Source organism: Desmodus rotundus, chromosome 9, assembly GCF_022682495.2.
Source record: "Desmodus rotundus isolate HL8 chromosome 9, HLdesRot8A.1, whole genome shotgun sequence".
Taxonomy (NCBI): domain Eukaryota; kingdom Metazoa; phylum Chordata; class Mammalia; order Chiroptera; family Phyllostomidae; genus Desmodus; species Desmodus rotundus.
Window position 1 is genome coordinate 78246770 of NC_071395.1, and position 21219 is coordinate 78267988.

General features: G+C 35.2%; 1 protein-coding gene across 2 annotated transcripts in view; it reads right to left on the minus strand.

Annotated features, from left to right (window-relative positions):
* Positions 1 to 373: 373 nt before the first annotated feature.
* Positions 374 to 21219, minus strand: part of NSRP1 (nuclear speckle splicing regulatory protein 1) — a 29906-nt gene continuing 9060 nt past the window's right edge. For both annotated transcript variants that reach the window (XM_024564754.3, XM_045199061.2), the window contains exons 3-7: positions 11813 to 11869; positions 6466 to 6594; positions 5372 to 5579; positions 4113 to 4221; positions 374 to 1897 (exon numbers count right to left, since the gene is read on the minus strand). In XM_024564754.3, the coding sequence (XP_024420522.2) occupies positions 844 to 1897; positions 4113 to 4221; positions 5372 to 5579; positions 6466 to 6594; positions 11813 to 11869 (1557 nt within the window). In that variant the 3' untranslated portion in view covers positions 374 to 843. The remainder of the gene's footprint in view (positions 1898 to 4112; positions 4222 to 5371; positions 5580 to 6465; positions 6595 to 11812; positions 11870 to 21219) is intronic.

Below are 21219 nucleotides of genomic sequence, written 5' to 3' on the forward strand. Positions count from 1 at the left end.
AGAGAACTATTTTCTCCATACCATTCATCCATTTCCCACAAATTATATATAGTATTTTATTTCAATGGTTTCAAAGACTTAGCGCAGAGATTGTACTTTTAGTTTGATACATAAATGGAAGTTGTAATAAGATGTATTATATTTTTTAGAATATGTAAACCAAGACATCTTCATAAATAGGTCACATGGATCTTTAGCTAACTTCATTTAGGCTAAACATCTCCATGTTTTCACACTTAGCTAAAACTGATTTATGTACAAAACCAATTTACTAACTTGTGAGGGTCTCAGAATTAGAGTGATTTTTAATGAAAAAAAAAAAAAGAGGAATTGTGGCATAAATGAGTTTTAAAATAAGAGCATGAACTAAAAGTACAAACATATCACTATTTTTATTTTCATTTAAGCCAAGTATGCCTGAGCCAAAGTTAGACAAGATGTGTGTCTATCCATAATTCATACTTTAATACAAATTTCAAAACATAAAGTACAACGACGTTCTCTATGTTCAAATCCACTTACTTTATCCGAAACACAGTATTTATAAAACAAATAGCTCCTGCAACAAAACCACCATTAGGAAAGTTATTTAAATTATTTTTTAATGGTTATAGCGGAGCCAATTTTCCTCATAAAGTACCTCCTAGGATTTAGGACTCTTTAGGTTGCTTGAATACAACCAAGAATGTGATACTGATAAGTAAATACATATCAGTTTAGTCAAACATTCGAGATAAAAGGAGTGACTTTGGATTTAACCCTAAACCAAAAATGAATCTTGAAAATACAGTTTACTGCTTCTAACACACTCCTTTATGTGTCCACACAGCACGTTCCAGGAAATCAATCTTCTTCTTTCTCAATGTATGTCTTTGCATTAACCCGTGCCATGTGCCTGGCCAGGTACCTGTCTCTAGCTGACGTTACAGTTTCTTCATTGCTCCGTTTTGCAAACTTGCTCAGTGTCTCTTGTAGTCTCTCTTGTTCTTCGCCAGTACTTTGGCATTCCTCTGTGACTCTGTGTTTTGCTCCCATTGATGTTTCACAACTAGAGAGTTTCTCTGAGTCTGTCTCTTTGTCGTTTTCCATGTTTCTCATTTTATTGGATCTTTCCTGGTCAGAAAACCTATCCTTTGCCCTAGATTTCGGGCTGCTTTCCTTTCTGTCTCGCTTTCTTTCTGAAGATTGAACACTTATTTCTCGTTTTTCTCTATCTCTGTTTTCGTGCCTTTCTTTCCTTGTTTTCATATGTTCTTCCTTTTCTTTGCTTTTCTCTTCCTTCTCTCCTCCTTTCTCACTGTGTTGGTCATGATCATTTCGTTGCCTATCTCTTTCTTGTTCTCTTGTGGGGTATTTCTCTCTGTCTTTCTCCCTTTTCCATTCTCTGTCATTTCTTTCTCTTTGGTCTCTTCCCCTCAGTTTATCTTCTTGTTCATGTCTCTTCCAATGGGAATCTCTATGACTGGCCTCTCTGTGCCTATGAGAATCCTTCTTTTCTTTTCGGTAATCTCGGTCAGTGTAGTAGTTCTCCTGGTCCCTGGACTGTCTCTCTTGGTGCTTATCTTCCCTTTTCTCATGTCCCCTTGACTTGGAACTTTTTGTATGGCTTTTGGTACCATGTTCTCTTTCTTCACTAGATGACCGTGAGTGAGTGTGATTCTTGTGATGCCTGGAGTCATTCTCAGAGGTCTCTACGCTCTTTTCCCTTCTGCACTTCACTTTATTACTACCTTCCACTTCATCATCCTCACTGTCACTGGCATCAAAGTCACTGTCTGCATCTGGGTTCTCCTCTACTTTCACAACAGTTTGGAGAATGCGTTTCTCATGTGGTATTCTGTTCTCTGAACTTACTTCATCAGAATAATCCCTTGATTTCTCTTCCTTTATCCCAGACCTTTAAAAAAATAATATAATGATAAATGCCACATTATCATTTACAGTAAGCACATAAAGTGTTCATATAATTTCCCTCAATATTTAAATCAATAAAATTGTAATTATATATGCTTCTTGATTATCAAGATGTAAAAAGGTACTGATGTGTATTTACTTTGTAAACATCTGCAAACCAGCATTTTCTAACCATTCAGAATATTTTCAATATTGGTAGAAGTAAAGAAAATGGGCCGTTCTGTATTGGATCACTAGAACCTTCAGGCAGGGGTCTGAAGGTGCTAAGCATAGATGAAGAAAATCAGGAAAAGAAAAATACATTCTGGACCTTAGTAGCATTTCACAACGTGAAGTTTAAGTAGTGGCTCTTTATTGGATTTTTCTTTTTCTTCCTATAAAAATTAAGGAGTCCTGTTAATAGATGAAAATAAATTTTTTTCACAGCAAAATGGTGTCAAAAATCTAATTCTAAATCTCACTAAATAAACCCTCTTATGATTAAAAAGGCCATCAGCATCTAGATATACTCCTTGGCACCTATCACAGCAAAATGGAAATATGTGAATCCATCCAACTATTAAATCAGCAATACTAAAATTGTTTACATCATCTACATTTTCCCAGCTGATACGTGTGGTTAATTTATTTATATTACTCACACACCCATTCTTTTTTTTTCAGATTTCTAAGCATTTTTATTTAAGAAAATGAACTATACACACACACACAAATAGCTAAAAGCACATTAATTACTACTTTGCCATGACAGCTGAACATATTCTATATGGAATACAAAGTACTCTTACCTGAATGAACATGCATTAAAAAGTATATATATATGACAACAGAGATTGTAAATCGTAAGAAAGCAACTAAGGCATCAATAACCAGCTCGGTACACACTGTCTACCATTTCCTTTGCTTTTCTACCTTTACATGGGAGCCCCTGCTCGGGATCCAGGTCTGTTGCACACACCCATTCTCATCACTTACTAATCACAGTAATAGAACAACTATGGTTCTATAGAAATTACTGGTACAACTGTCTTGGCTAAATAAATCACTAATAATTAGGAATGCTTTAGATTCTGAGAAGTGCCACTATTAAGTGACATAGAGTTTCATGGCTGGCCTCACAACTACTCCAGATGAAACTCTAACAGAAACATTAATTTTCTGTTCAGAATCTCAATCTTCAAATACACCTTCTTAGACTTATAAATTTCATCATTTTTAAAGTCAATACCTAGCAGTTGGAGTTGGGGAAGTATAAATCCCCTCTCTTTTACTTATTTTTTTAGAAATAAGGGAAGAAGGGAGAAAGAGAGAAACATCAACGTGTGGGAGAAACATCGACTGGTTGCCTCTTGCACACCCCCAGCCGGGGACCTGGCCCACAACACACGCATATGCTCTGACCAGGAATTGAACCAGTGACCTTTCAGTTCACAGGCCTATGCTCATTCCACTGAGCCATACCACCCAGGACTAAACCTAATTCCCTTTTTTAATCCTTAATTCCATTCTCCTGCCTTCCCCTTCCCCCAGGAACACAAGACTCAGATCTTATCTAGATGCTTCTGTTTCCAAAAAGTTTACTTAAATACAAGTTTAGGATTAATTCTCCCTTTTACCTTCAGCTATATACTTATGGCATAATCATTTCACCATTCCTATTTAATATCTTATAATTTTATTTAAAATCCTCTAATCCTTACTTTCTACAGCAGTACTAATAGAAATGTCTACATAAATGGTAATGTCCTATCTGTGCTAATATGGTAGCCACTAGCCAAATGTAGAAACTGAGTACTTGCAATGTGGCTGTTGGAACCAAAATTTTAAATTTATTATTGAGCAGCTACAAGTGAATAGTGGCTACGTATTGAATAGCGCATCTCTAGCCCTTGATACGTGAATTTTACATTTTATGGAGGCTGGGTCCTAGTTATAAAAATAAACCATATCTCTTTTTAGATACTACCTAAATATGCATGTAGAATTATTGCAGGATAAAGACAATCTTAAACTACATCTGCAGGTTTTTAAATTAAGAAACTGAATTCCTAGGCATTCCTTCAATTAGGTCAAATTTGGCTGACAAAACAACATGCAATGCTACAAATCCTCTTTTAACTCTTTAAAAGAGTTAAAATGATCCACAACCACAGATCATGAATATCTTTTTCCTAAATATTCTGTATGCCACATCTTACCTAGCTTCACGAAAGCTGCATGTAGGCACCTCCTCTTCACCAACTGCTTGATTTAATAAATGCCTGTAAAATCCACTAAGATCTTTCTGCTTGGTTACATCCAAACGTGCTATGAGAGGGAAAGCAAAAGTGAGAATTTATTCAAAAGGCAAAAATGCAGTTCAGTTTACAGATGTAGAGTATATAACATAAACTGTGTGTAAACTATTCTTTTCTTTTTAAGATTTTATTTACTTATTACCAGAGAGGGAAAGGGAGGGAAAACATCAAGGTGTGGTTACCTCTCACATGCCCCCAACTGGGGACCTGACCAGCAACCCAGGCATGTGACCTAGACTGGGAATTGAACCGGTGACCCTTTAGCTCCCAGGAGGGCACTCAATCGACTGAGCCATACCAGTCAGGGCTAGTGTAAACTATCCTTTAGATCGAGTTGGCAAATGATAGCCTGTAGGCCAATTTTAGCTGCTTCCTGTCTTTGTAAATAAATCTTTATTGAAAGGTAGCCCTGTTCACTTGTTTATGTATTATCCAGGGGTGCTTTTGCGTTACGAAGGCAGAGTTGAGAGATCGTATGGTACACAAAGTCTAAAATGTTCATTATCTGCTCCCTTCCAGAAAGCCTACTGACTAGTACTCTAGATGAACACATAGTACAGGCATAGACCAAGTCTTACAGATTTGGTTTTCTTCCACTTAAAGTTGATGAGCCCTTGCCAGTTAAGCTGTTTATAAGTACATATTTTACTTAAATCTTGAGAAATGACCATGAGTAGAAAGCACTGAAGTAAAGCACTACAATTTTGTTTGGCCTCTGTACATTTACTGTCATTCTTTTTCTAAATGTCCAGGTGATGTTCCTTGGGTGATGTTACTCTAGTTTTCTCATTCCAGAAAATATAACTACGATTTAAATCTCAGTTTATACTGCTCTGACATATTATGCCTTATAATCAATGTTTTTACACTGGAATCATTTTCCATGGCAATGACTTGTAATGACCATAGTTTTAAGCAACCAAACAAGGTCTAACTGAAAAGTCCAATAGAAGTACTGGTTACTAAGAGTGCAAGTATTTTTGGTAAAAATATCCTCTGTTTTATAATACAACATAATACCCTATCTTGTACCTTCAATTCCTACACATAAATTAGGACCACAACATTATAATCTAAAAGTTCAGTGACAGAGCAAATGGCTAACCACAGGGCAAAATTTTGCTGCTGTTTCCTTCTACCCTCTCCCTCTTCCGTTTCACCTTCAAGTGCAGCAGCCCTCTTTTCTCTTTCCTCCTCTTCAGCTCTCTCTTGCAGTTTTTTCTTATAAGCAGATGTCACAAATGCTTCTTTATCATCAAACTCTCCCTTTTCCATTTCTCGTTCTCTCTGTATTTTCTTTTCCATTCTTTTTTCTTGTTCCTTTTTTCTGATCTCAACTGCTTTTAGTAAGTTGTGAATATACTTGGGCTAGGGGGAAATAAGTTTATTTAAGAGAGAGTCAAAGATAATAATTGTTAATACTCTTATTTTTTACCATGAATTAAGATAGAAATGTCTAGTACAAATAGGTAGGTTTGCCATCATCTCAAACACCAATATAAATTTCTGAGCCAAACTGATCCTAAAATTCTTTCCAATAGAAATGTAAGATAAGAAATAGTCAAAATGTTTTATCATTATTTTTAAAAATATTAATCTAAGTTAAGTAATTTTCCCATTGTTTTTCTCACCATTTATAATGGTATTGTCTTAATACTTCTGTAACAGATAAGTGAATCAAAAAGGCTCCTACTCATTTTTCACATTAGTTGAAATATGATTATTTAAAATAATAGCTTTAATATAACTTTACACCATCATTTTATTTGTAGATACTGTAAAATGTAAAGATCCTTAAAAATCAGTGTGTGCTTGTGAAAGAATAAGAGTGATAGAAAATCTGAACTTATTTTAATTCCCCTTCCCCTTAATTGTTTTCAAACTAAAATCTCACCATGACATGTGTAGATGATTCGGTTACCAGATAGGAAGCAATAAAAAAATGAGACGATGGCAAAATACAAATAAACATGAACAAGAGCAGAACAAAAACTTCCAAAGAAAAAGTTTTCACAAAATTATTTACAAAGGCTTTAAAGCAAAAACCAAAATTTATAAAACTGTTAGATAATTCACTTGTTTCTGTTCAAATACTAAATGTTGGGCTTCCTGGGTTCTATTATATCTGGAGCTAAGGGCACTTCACACTTCAAATACCAGGAAGCTTTTCCCCCAAATCATCTTCATGCTGAAATAAGATTAAGATATACAATGCAGGTCAAGGTCAAACAAAGTTTGTATTTCTGCTACCAACCTTTCGGTCTTTTCCCAAAACCAATTTAGGATTATTTTCTTCCTTTTTTTTCTGCATTTCATCATAAATACTGTCATATTCATATACAGTGGAATCTTCTGCAAGGGCCTTCTGGATTTCCAGTTTGGTCTTAAAAAAGAAAATTAAAGATGTTGAAGTAATTTTCTTGAGACAGGATCATAAATCAGAAATATATCATAAAAATTATACCAATCACATTTTAACACAAAAAATAAGAATATGAATTCTGAGCCTGGCTGCCTGAGTTTGAATCCTGGCTCTATACTTACTAGCCACTTTAGGTAAGTTTGTTTAATCACTATGTGCCTCAGTTTTCCTCATCTAAAAAAATGAGAATTGTATCTACCCTCAAAGTTGTTGTGATAATTAAATAACAATAACTTAAACCACTAAGAACAGAGCAATGTTTGGAGAATGGAGTATTGAATACTTACTATTATTATTAATTCTTTTGACCATAAATAATATTATCCACATCCACAGGTCAAAAGGTGCAAGGTTTAACTTAGAAACATCTTGGTTTTAGATGCCTATAGTATATTACATATTAAGCTTTCATATCATTTTTTAGGTAAGTAGATTTACCAAATAAAATGTTCAGTTTTCAAATGGTAAGAAATATTTTTTAAAAAGCTTCCAATGTAACAGAAAAATAGGGATATTTTTGTAATTAATATTTTTGCAATATAAAGTCCTCTGCCTTTGTTCATCATGTTCCCTGTACGAAATGTTCTTCCTCCTGCTTTCAGGCCATCAAAATCTTATCTAGAACTTCAACCCCTACTTTAAAAAAAATTATTTTTCAATTCCAATTGATATACAATGACATATTAGTTTCAGGTATACAATATAGTTATTAGACATTTATATCCTCCATGAAGTGATCATCCCAGTAAGTCTAGAACCCATCTGACATCATACAGTTATTACAGTATTACTGACTATATTCTCTACACTGTACTTTACATACTTGTGACTATTTTTATAATTGGCAATTTGTATTTCTTAATCCCTTTCACCTTTTCCACCAACCCCCCCCCCCCACCTCGCCCCATGAACCTTCTCATCTGGCAACCATCAATTTGTGGGTATTTATCCAAAGAAATCCAAAACACTAATATGAAATGATATATGCACCCCTAGTTCACTGAAACATTATTAACTATAGCCAAAATATGGAAGCAACTTCACCATCCATCAATAGACAAATGGGCAAAAAGGATATGAAATAATTACTTAGCAGTAAAAGAAGAATGAAATCTTGATATTTGCCACAACATGGATGAACCTAGGGGGTTTTATTTTAAGTGAAGTAAGTCAGACTGAGAAAGAAATACCATATTTCACTTTGTGGAATCTAATTGAAAAAATGATAAACAAACAAAGCAGAAACAAACTCAACCCTTACCTCTTTTCTTAAGATTTTATTTATTTATTTTTAGAGAGAGGGGAAGGGAGGCAGAAAGAGAGGGAGATTAGTATCAACTGGTTGCTTCTCACATGTCCCCATATGGGGACCTGGTCTGCAACCCAGGCATGTGCCCTGACTAGGAATCAAACAGGCAACCTTTTGATTCACAGACTGACACTCAATCCACTGAACCACACCAGCTAGGGCATCCTACCTCTCTCTCTCTTTTTTTTTAAATATTGACATTACAATTGTCCCCCACTTTCTCCTTCTGCCCCTTCCACCCAGCCCCAACTCTGGCTTTCATCACAATGTTGTCTGTGTTCATGTGCTATGAATATATGTTTTTTGGTTAATCTCTTCGAGTCCCCCTTACCCCTCTCTCCTCTGAGATCTGCCAGTCCATTCCATGTATCCATGCCTCTGGTTTTATTTTGTTCATCAGTTTATTTTGTTCATAACCCCTACCTCTTAAATGAGGCCATCTCTGAGGACTTTCACCTGCAAGCTCTTTCTTTTGAACTCTGATGGCACATTCTATACTGCAATATTTAGCTGCAATGTAGTAATATCCTTGATGTTATTGTTTTCTGTTTCACGAATCTCCGTCTCTTGTCCCAGTTTAAAAGTTTCTGAGGTACACATTACACATTTTCACTTTTTAATTGCTACATTGCCTACTGCAATGTGGAATACAAGAGGGCTTTTTAAGTAATGGGGTGATATTATAATTATTCAAAGAACAGGCCTGACGTTCTCAGGTTTTTTCATAGCAATGATTAGACTCTAGAATAATGTACACACTAACTTAAAATATTTTTTCTGGAATATTGTTTAAGACATTAAAACATTTTTAATTTTTCTATTTTTCAACATTTACTTTAATCTCAGAAGAACAATGATTCCTCCCGCCTACATGGTGAATTAGCACTGCTACTCCCTCCCCAAAACCAACGTGGAGAACTCAAAGGAAAACACGGAATTTAAGAAATAATAACTACCAAAAAAACCAAAAACCCACCAAGGGAAAAAGGACATTGAAGTGTTTTAAATTGGTAACATGCTTTCGTATTGTTGGGAGAGTGGCCAGAGAGCACTTGTATAGATTTGTTATTAACTTCAGTCTTAAAATATATAAAGCAAAAAAAATGAACGAAAATATAGGGAAAAATAGGTCCACAACCATAGTAGAGATTTTTTTTAGTAGAAGATTTTAACATATGCCTCTCAGTAATTAATAGAGCAGACAAAAAAAAATCAGTATAAATATATATGAATTAACACAATGGGCCCAATGGAAACATACAGAACATTTTTCAAGCAGAGAAAGAATATTTATAAAAACTTTATTGGACCATAAAGTTAATCTCAACACAATTTAAAGATATGAAATAAAACAGAGAACTCATGTTAGAAATTATTAAAACAAAGGTAACCCTAAACCCCTATATGTTTAGAAATTAAGTTCTAAATAACCCACGGGTCAAAAAAGCAATCATAATGCAAACCAGAAAATATTTTGAGCTGAATAACAAAAATACTACTTATCAAAGTTTGTGAGATGCAGCTATATTAGAATTTGAAGTAAAATGTATGGCTTTAAATATATGTATTAGAAAAAAAAGAAAGGGCTGAAAAACAGATAGGTATGCGCTCATTTCAAAAAGTTAGATAAAATAACAAAATGAACCCAAAGAAAGAAGACAACACTAATTTGTGAAGGCAGAAATTAATGAAGTAGAAACAAATTTATAAAACATGTTTATCATTAGCTCATTAAGATCCACAGTCTGCATAATTACAGGATAAGATAAGAAAAATTACGGGTCAATCTCATAATGCATAACTCCTCAACACACAAAAACCCTTAATGAAATTTTAGTACACCAAATGGAACAATATATAAAAAGGATAATACCTTATGTCTATTTTGGGCTTATACTATTTATGTAAAATTATGATGATTGATTTTCTAAAGTTAAACTGACCTTCCTTTATTGGTAGAAATACAACACTGTCATGAAATATTACCCTTTTAATATAGTACATTCATGATTAAACAAATAAACAGTAACAAAACTTCAAATCAAAATCAGAAAGTAATTCCTTAACTTGACAACAAGTTATCTACCAAAGACCTATAACAAATATTATATTTAATGATGACACATTAAAAGTTTTCCCAATGAAACTAGGGATAAGGTCATGTTGTCATCATCAGTTGTACACTTCAGGGTCAGACAAAAGAATATGAAGGAAGAAAAAGTGGTCTATTAGATAAGTAAGTACACCACTTCTAAGAATATTCTCTTAGATTTAGTAAATGCAAACAAACCAGTATTCTTCATGGTAAATAGCCTGGGATTAGAGCAGAAGACAAGAGCTGGAATACACAAGTGGAGAATAAGGTGGAAAGTACGTAGCAAAGGTGGTAGATCAAGGCAGCAGCGGACAGGTAAGGGGTATAAGAACTGTAGCAGTACAGTATTTCCAATTTAAAAGCAAACTATGGAAGAGTCCCATGAAATAAAAAAAGTGAACAAGCCAGAGTTAAGAATAAATTTTGATTTGGGATTTATGCTTTAAGTAAGAAAAAGCAAGACAAAAATATCAAAAGAACACTGAAAAACAAGACACCTATACAACCATCAAGAAGCTACCAGACTCTCTGGAACTCATTCCCCCATCTTTATAGTAAAGAAGTCGAACTTGATGGTCTCTCTCAAATTCTGTTAAGCTCTAAAATTTGGATTCAAACCAAAAATTTATGTTAAAGGATCGTGTTTTTTAAATGATGTTTTTATACCCCACTATGAAACTAAGATATAATCTTAAAATAATACCTAAATACACAATTCTGTGCCCATTCCCCAAGAAGGCAATAAACACAGTGGCTGAAAATTTAGGTTCTGCAATTTCACTGCCTGTGTTGGAACACACCTGGACCATTTACTAAACATGACACCTCATGAAAGTCACATAAATCCTTTTTGCCTTCATTTCCTCAACTACAAAATGGGGATTATAAAAGCATCTATGTTATAGAATTCTTGTAGGAATTAAAGATAATTCTTAGAAAGTAGTTTATGCTATAATGTCTGACAACAGAAGGTGCTTAACAAGTTTATCCTTATACCAGATTCTTCTTAGACAAGGGAAAAATAGGTACTAAAAATTAAAGAAAATGTGAACAGTGAAAGAAATAAAATTGAAAATAAAGGTACTTTGCCATTGTTTAATTACAGTATGTTCTGCAGCAGCTAAATTTAAGACACTGGTGTAGTAGGAGAAAAATTAGTAAGCACTCAGGCTTACCTCTGTAAATAGCTGTGTGATTATGAGGGATAATTTATCCTTTTGAAATTTCAGGTTTCATAATCAAGACTACAAAGAGATTTCTGAGAATTTGTAAAATATTGTATATATTTAAAAAATGCTTTGAAATATATACAGCATTATATAAAAATAATGGTGCTAGCAAGTCTATTAAAAATTATGTGACATTCCCCTTTCTTGGTAGGTGATTTTCAAATAATTATAAAACTGTGAAATCACTCTGGTTGTGAAGAAAATTTTTTTTGGCAAGTAAGTTCACTCGCAGGAATTATTAAACCATATAATCCACTGTCAGACTGCTAAATCATCAGAAAGCAGAAGTGGATTTAATCTACGACAGCAATAAACAGCTAATTCTTCATTGTATTTTTTCCTTTAAAATTTATAAAAAAGAAATCTATGTAAATCAAAACACATCTTAACAATATTTTTCAAAAACCAGGGTCAAGATAAATTTATTTCTTTATATGCACACCTTTTCCGTTTTGTCTCAGCAGTTAGATATGAAAACTGATATATAAAAATGTGAGCTGAAATACTTCCTTCACCAAGTGCATTTAACTCACTTTTCTACCTTACCTGTTTCATTGCTTGCTTTTTAGCAGCTTCCCTCTGAAGGCTTTCACTCACGGAGGTCTGTAACAGAGAAAAATATTGTCACTGTTCAATACTTCTTTTCCAAAATTCTGGTTGGCAACTGGTTTCTTACTTATTGTTAAAGTAGAAAGATAGTATTATTAATTAACACGGTCAAGGTCTTTTCCCTAAACTTCTGGAAACAAATGAATTTTCATTGTAACTCATCAGATTAGGCTATAAGTTAAAAGAAAAAAAAAAGAATAGTACAGGAAAAAATGAGGTAACGTGGGTTTTTTAGTCCCAATTATACCATTAAGTCATTCAACTTCCATGGATTTCAACTCTTTTTGTGCTCATATGAATGTGTCTGAGTGTATGTGTATTAGCTGGAGGTGGATAGGTCCCTTCCAACACTAAAATGGTATCATTTCCAGCAACAAAAAGCATATTATTTTAATATTCACCATTAAATTTAGTGTATCAAGCTCTTAGTATATGCTTAAGGCTTATGGGCAGCCAAAACTACCTGAAGTGATAATCATTTGATAAATATGTACTGAAACACCTACCATATCTCACATTGTTCAAGCTCCTGAAGATATTGGGAAAGTAAGAACAGTCTTTGTTCTTGAAAGATAAATGGTCTGAAAGGGAAGACAAATAACTAAAGAGATAATTATAATACAAATGTGATAAGTGATATAATAAAGGGATAAAAAAAGAGCTGTGGGAGCACAGGTAAACAAAATATATGAGGAATCAAGAAAGCCTTCCCTAAATAGGATATTAGATCTGAATCAAAAAGAATTTAAGAGAAGGCGAGAGGAATATAATAGGAAATAGTAAACACATGGACAAAAGACTTATAGCTAAGAAAATAAGTGTAATTAGCATACTTAAGTAAAAATGTTTCCTTAAGAGTGTAAGGCTTTGTAAACATACTAACCAACACTGACAGGTTCGCTTTAACAGGGTGAATGTTATGGTGTGTGAATTATCTTAAAAAAAAGTACTAACAAATTTATTTTTAATGAAAAATATAAGCCTCAGGTCTCTAGAGAAAATGGGTAAATTCTTAGAATCATATAGCCTTCTAAGACTGAATCATGAAGAAACATAAAATCTGTAGAGACTAATCCCTAGTAAGGAGATTGAAACAGTAATCAAAATCTCCTCAAAAACAAAAGTCCAGGACCAGAATTCACTGGTGAACTCTACCAAGTATTCAAAGATTTAATACCTATCCTTTTCAAATTCTCCCAAAAAATTGAATAGGAAGGAATACTTTCTAATTAGATTTAAAAAGCCAACATTACCCTGGTACCAAAACCAGACAAGGACTATGCACACACAAAAGAAAAACACAGGCCAATATCTCTAGTGAACATAGATGCATTCTCAACAAAATATCAAATTGAATACAACACATTAAAAGGATCACAGACCATGATCAAGTAGGATTTACTCCAGGAATGAAAGGATGGTTCAACATCCAGAAATAAATCAATATGACACCATATTAACAAAATGAAGGATAAAAATCATATGATCATCTCCACAGATGTAGATATGGATTCACACGATACAATATCATGTGAAAAGCAGTTCACACGATACAATATCCATTTAAGATCAAACATCTCAAAAAATGGACTTAAAAAGAAAGCATCTCAACATAATAAAGGCCATATATGACAAACCTACAGCTAGTATCATACTGAAAGGTAAAAACTTGAAAGCTTTTCCTCTACAATCAGGAACAACACAAGGATGCCCACTCTCACCACTGTTTTTCAAAACAGTATTAGAAGTCCTAGCTAAAGCAATCAGGCAAGGAAAGAAATAAAAGGAATCTAAATTGCAAAGAAAGAAGTAAAGCTATCACTCTTTACAGATGACATGATATTATATATAAAAAACCCTAATGACTCCACCAAAAAACTATTAGAAATTATAAATAAACACAAGTTGCAGAATACAAAATAAATATACAAAAATCTGTTGCATTTCTATATTTTAACAACAAAAATCAGAAAGAAATTTTAAAAAGTCTCATTTACAAATGCAACAAAAATAATAAATACCTAGGAATAAATTTCACCATAGAGGTGAAAGGCCTGTATGTTAAAATGTGTAAGACATTGTTGAAAGAAACTGAAGACACAAGGAAATGGAAAGATATTCTGTGTTCATGTACTGGAAGAATAAACATTGTTAAAATGCCCATATTACCTAAAGCAACCTATAGTTTCAGTGCAGTACCTATAAAAATCCCAACACCATTTTCCCCCCAAATACAAAAAAAGAATCCTAAAATTTTTGTTGAACTACAAAGATCCCAAGTAGGCAAAGCAATATTGAGATAAAGAAAAGAAAAAAAAAGGTATCACACTCCCTGACTTCAAATTATGCTACAAAGCTATCGTAACCAAAACCAGTATGGTATCAGCAGGAAAACACACAAGGATCAATAGGACAGAATCAGAGCCCAGAAATAAAACCACACACATATGGACAACTAGTTTACCACAAAGAGGCCAAGAGTATAGAACACAGAAAGAAATGTCTCCTCAATAAATGGTGTTGAGCCCTGGCTGTTGTGGCTCAGTGGATTGAATGCTGGCCTGCAAACGGAAGAGTTGCTGGTTCAATTCCCAGTGTGGGATTGCAGGCTGGGTCCCCAGTGGGGGGTGTGCGAGAGGCAATTACACATTGATGTTTCTTTCCCCCCTCCCCCTCTCTAAAAATAATTAAAATATTTTTAAAAATAAAAGAAATAAATGGTGTTGAGAAAACTGGACAGACACATGCAAAAGAATGAAACTATACCACTATCTTACACCATACATAAAAATTAATCCAAAATGGATTAAAGACTTGAACATAAAACCTGAAACCATAAAATACACAGAAGAAAACATAGGCAGTAAGCTCCCTGACACTGGTCTTAATCATGTTTTTGTGGCTCAGACTTCAACGCCAGGGGGCAACACAACCAAAAATAAACAAATGGCTCTATATCCAACTACAATGCTTCTGCAGAGCAAAGGAAACTATCAACAAAATGAAAAGGCAATCTACAAAATGAAAAAAGACATTTAGCCCCGGCTGGTGTGGCTCAGTGGATTGAGCCCCGGACTACAAACAAAAGGGTCACTGGTTTGATTCCCAGTCAGGACAAATTCCTGGGTTGCAGGCCAGGCCCCCAGTAGGGGGTGCGTGAGAGGCAACCAAACAGTGATGTTTCTCTCCTTCTTTCTCCCTCCCTTGCTCTCTGCCTAAAAATAAATAAAATCTTAAAAAAAAAGATATTTGCAAATCATACATCTGATAAGGGGTTAGTCCTCAAAATATATAAAGACTCATACATCTTCACCACACAAACACACACACAATCTAATTAAAAATGGGCAGAAAATCTGAATAGACATTTTTCCAAAAAGACATACAGATGCCCAACAGGCACATGAAAAGGAATACAAAAACCACTAATTATTAGGGAAATGCAAACCAAAAAGAGTTATCGTTTTACAACTGTTAGAATGACTATCATCAAAAGGACAAGAAACAGCAAGATAAAAAAATGTTGGAAAGGATGTGGAGAAAAGGAAAGCCTCGTACACTGTCAGTGAATGTAAGTATAGCCACTACGGAAAATAGTATGGAGATTCCTCAAAAAATTAAGAATAGAACATATGATTCAGTTATTCCACTTCTAGGTATTCACCTGAAGAATACAAAACACTAATTTTAAAAGATACATGCATACCTATGTTCAATGCATCATGATTTACAATAGCCAAGACATGAAAACAAACTAAGTGTCCACTGATGGATGAATGGATAAAGTAGATGGTACATACATATATACACACAGTGAAATACTACTCAGCCATAAAACTAGGTGAAATCCTGCCATTTGTGACAACATGGATGGACCTTGAGGATATTATGCTAAGTGCAATAAGTCAGCCAGAAAAGACAAATCCAATATCATTTCACTCATGTGGAACATAAAACAAAAACAAATGAAAACAACAACAACAACAAATGAACTCAGAAGAAAGTTCATTTGACCAAGAGGGAGGTCAAAACAGGAAAAGGCGGTAAACTGTATGGTGATGCAAGGAAACTAGACTCTTGGTAGTGAGCATGATGTAGTATATATAGATGTTGAATTATAATGTTGCATACCTGAAACCCATATGGTGCTATAAAGCAATGTTTTTACCACAATTAAAAGTCTTTTTACTTTTAAGGTATTAAAGTAGAAGTGCACATAATACCTTTCACATATCGATTGGCAAAATTAGTCACATGGCCTCAATTAACTAATATTAAAGTAGAAAGTGTAATCTCTAACTGAGCAGCCATGTGCCCATCTTAAATTGTTACTATAGAAGGGAAGAATATATTTGTTGACTTAGCTGTCTTCACCATAAGGACCACAAAAAGAGTAATAGACTAAGAGATTTTCAATGTCTAAAACCAACAATAGATTAATATCTAAAATAATAAGGAACTCTTATAAAGCAAAAAGGAAGGAAATACAACAGAAAACAGGGAAGTGGAGATGAGAAATTTATAGAAAAGTACTAAGGAATGCCTAATAAAGAGATACTCAACTTCACTAATTATTAATGAATTGCAAAGTAAAACAACTAAGATGAGATGAAGAAACAGCTGACCACCTGGAAAATGTAAACTGGTCTAATAATCAATCCAGAAAGCAATTTGCCAGTACTTAGTGAAACAATGTATCTATATGCTCCCTGATCCAAAAATTCAACTACTGAATACATACCCCCAAAAGAAACTCTTTGTTTTCTCTTTGGTTTTTATTAAGATGTGTACCAGAACGTTGTGATAGCAGGGAACTGAAGGCAAAGAAAATGTTTATCTCAGGGGATGGGATAAAATACAGTAGACATACATGTGGTAGTCAGTATCAACTAGGTATATGCAATGTAATGCAGTGTTGACTGGAAAAAGTGGTAACTGTAACAAAACATATGTATTCAAAACAACACGAGAGGACACATACATATTCAAGCATATATACCAAACACATGAGGGTAGGTTTAAAGGAAAATGGAGTAGAAGACCAGGGATAAAGAGGAAAAATAATAAAACAAGAGACTTGTACAGGCTGATAATGTGAGTATCCCTTGAAATGAGAAGTATGACTAACAATTGTTACGTTTCAAAAGTTTACTATAAACATAACAATACTGTTATTGTCAAAGAGATATCATAGTTCCAGAAAGAAGACGCAGACACACAAACACAGGGAGATATGAGAAATACCATGAAGACCCTGACTGATGTGGCTCACTGGGTTGGGCACTGTCCCACAAAAGCAAAGCTCACCAATTCAATTACCAGGCAGGGTGCACAATGCCTGGTTTGCAGGCCAGGTTCCCGTTACGAGGTGTGCATGAGGCAACTGACCCATGTTTCTCTCACATGCCAATGTTCCTATCCTACTCTTTATCTCTCCCTTCCCCTCACTCTAAAAATAAATAGAATCTTTCAAAAGATGTCATGAAGGATGCAGTTCTGAAATAACAATCTTACTGTTTGGTGTGACAGTTTTCTGTGATGAAAAAACAAAGCAAAAAGTGGAAGAAGCATAAAAGGAGTATAAAAAGGAGGGTGATTTTGGGCTGCTCATAAGGAAAACAGTTCTTTAACTTTCACATATAGTGTAAGATACAGATCAAAAGAAAAAAAACTCAGAACATTGTTCTCAATATCCTATGTTGCATCAGTTAAAAATAGTAGGAAAAACTGCCCTGGCTGGTGTGGCTCAGTGGACTAAGCGCTGACCTGCAAACCACAGGGGTGCTGGTTCGATTCCCAGTCATAGCACATGCAGGCTAGGCCAGGTCCCCAGTGGGGAGTGCTCAGGGAGTAACCACACACTGATATTTCTCTCCCTCTTTCTCCCTTCCTTCCTCTCTGTCCAAAAGTAAAATAAATGAAATCTTAAAAAAAGAAAAAAGTAGAAAACTTTTTATAAGGTTTAGTGAAAACATATTTACTATAAGGAAAACTATACACTTTATTCTACTTAGAAACCCAAACTTAATTTCCAAAAAAACCCCACATTAGCCATTTAGGTAGTAATAGTGCATTTATAATTAACAGTCAAAGGTCTTACCCACACTAGCCAAATTTTACTGATATACACTTGGTACTGTATTTTTTCAAAAGACAAGTAACAGTTTGGCACCTAATATACAATCACAATGACCAAGTCAGGTGTGCCAAGTCCCCAGTACAGACTTTATTAGAGTTCAGTTATAAATACACAATCTCTTGACACTGAAAATGTAGTTCTTACAGATAAGTCCAAGGCAGGAAATGAATCTCCTCCCAAATGCTGCTTCTTATCTTTAAAGTAACCTCAAATTATTACTAAACTAATAAAGTAATTTTGTTTCAGAAAGTGATCTGATTTTATTTTCAGTTTTTGATAAACCCAAGAATGAGATGGAGGATTATTGCTTTTTGTCTGACTACACACACTGAAACATAAAAATAAAGGAAAATTTTTAAATGATTTTTTTATTTTGAGAGTATGTTTATTGAAGCTGGGGACAGTGAAATAAGGGTGGGCCTAGAATAGAAGCAGCAAAAGGAGAGAGACTATGTGGGGCTGCTTTGGCTCTCCAGAAGTATTAAGGGAAAGAAGCAAGCCAAGGTGGGGCTACTGTCAGCTTCCTGAAGGGTCAGAAAAAGGGGGGCCTTGAGGACAAGTTCAGGGGGTTAGCCCAGGATGGGCTGCTGCTGCCCATTGCTCCTCTGGTAAGAAGTATTTGTGGGGTCCTTTGAGTTTAGGAAATGCATGCCTGTGGGGGAAGAGCAGGGGGAAAGGAAAGGTATGGGAATGCTCCTGGGAGGCAGAGCACACCTTAATGATTTTTATGGTAAAGTTAGACTACGCAGTAACAGAGCCTGTCAATGTATGTATGGTTTTGGAAAAACAAAAAGCTAATTTTGTTATTTAACAGCAAATTTGAAGGTAAAGTTCTTAGTATCTTCTAATCAGAAATTGTCAGTTAAAAATGATGAGCAATTGGGTACAATGAGATTGTATACAAATCAAATAAAAAATAATTCAAAAATATAATTATGGTCATTACTGCCTTCTTTATGAAATTTTTCTTTATATTTTAAGGGAAACTAAGCTTATTTATAGAAACTGTTCCTGATGCAACTAAAACAGGCATTTCTATGTAAAGTGTACGGTAAAAATAATTTTGATCATTTCTTTCGGTATTTGTGCTTTGTTGCCATCTACCCTTTCTCACACCAAACCTGGTCCACCCACACTTCTTCCCAACATACAGTAAGTGGCAATTCTTTAAGGAATTTTTTAAATACAATGGTTCTTAGCTAAGAGCCACAACAAAATAGAGATTAAGATTCTATTAAAAAGTCACAAAGAAGTCAGGCTACCAAATAAGAGTGTCAAACATGAAGTGGAATGGACACAGCACAAGAAACTTTCAGATGACTAATGATTGATGAGGATAGTTATTGCACACAAAGAGGACATTTTTATGGTAGTGAAATAGCTACATTTGTTACACTTCTCTGTGCTATGCACTGTAAGATATACTATCTCTAATCTTTACAATAAACTTTTATTAGATATAAAATTTTTAAAAATATAGGACTAAAACTGAGATATTAAACAATTCACTAAAGATCTTAAAGCTAGGACAGCAATGCTAAATGTCTGGTTTAAGTGGCAAATCAATATATGCTACAGCCTCCTCTTCCTCCAAACTCATGGAATGACAAAAAAAGAAATCCATAATCATGCTAGAAAACAGGAAGGAGTACTTTCAACGGACTGGAACTTGAGGAAGACACAAGAAACTGAAATGCCCAGAGGCTGAATGTTAAAAATGTGGGAAAGGGCACTACATGTTCTCAGGTAAGGGATACAAAGTCCACAAGACAGAGAAGATAGACTGGTTTTTGCATGAGAAACAGAAATGCAAGTGGATCCTTACATACTTCCTTTTTGGGAAAAGATAAACAACAGACACTATTTCTGCCCTTAGTTAGAAATTGTGAATATAAGACTAGAGGAAGAAATCAATGGAATAGAACAAAAATTCCAGAGAAACAGACCCACATATTTATGGAAATGTAATATATAGCATGTGAACCATTATACTGGAGGCAGGCACCAAATGATAATTCTCCATCATACTCAATATCCCTCTTTTATAGAAAGTTATTTGTTAATGCCCCTTATCTATACTGAAATGAAATGCATGTATAAATTTTCTACACATAATTTTTAAGTTTTATACACACACATACACACATATCTTCCTTCTAATCCACTTTTGGATATACATCCTTACAAAACTCTAAAAAATAAAGGGAAAGTAATTTATAATAGAATAATATACACTGTATTTGAATATGTAAAAGCACAACCATGTTAGAAATGAGTGAGTTCTCAAATTCTTATACTATGTATTGCAGATCACTGTAATCACCATTAATGCTAAAGACACAAATGCTGACTGCAGAAATGGTGACTCACATGCCACAAATGACACTAGTAATAGTGACCTTATTTTCTTAGACGGTAAACCCTTGGTGAAGTTCTGAACAATATGAGATGTAACCTTCCCTCAATCTACAAAATAGTCAAATTAGGGGAAAATTTAGCCTGCATTTTGCCATGCAAAAACAGTATTTTTAAAAGTATTTGAAATTGGAGAGAACCAAGATGGTGGCGTAGGTAGACACACTGCGCCTCCTCGCACAACCAGAACTGACAGAGAATCGAATAGCAAGGGGGACCAACACCAAGGAAATAGAAAATATCCAGACTGGTAGGAGGGGCGGAGACGGGCACCGGGGTGGAGAGGACTTGCGTGGCCGTGGCGGGACTGAGACTGGCGGAGTGTGGGACAAATGGCGCAGGCAGTCCGAGCACTAGCAGACCCTGCGGCCCCACATTTGCACAGGTAAACCCAGAGGGCCGGACTCAGAGTGGCGGAGAACGGGGCAGGCAGAGCAGTGGGTAGCACCCCGCGGCACCACATTCGCCCACAGATAAACCGGACAAACGGTAGGGAGCGGGAGCGAAGCAGACCGCGTAACCCAAGGCTCCAGCACGGGGGGAAATAAAGCCTCAAACCTCTGATTGAAAGCGCCCCTGGGGGTTGGGGCAGCAGCAGGAGAGACTCCCAGCCTCACAGGAGAGGTCGTTGGAGAGACCCACAGAGGCCTAGAGTGTGCACAGGCCCACTTACTCCGGAACCAGCACCAGAGGGGCCCAGTTTGATTGTGGGTATCGGAGTGAAAGATTGAAAGCCGGAGGAGAGTGAGGCGGGCGCCATTGCTCCCACTCGGCCCCTCCCCCACGTACA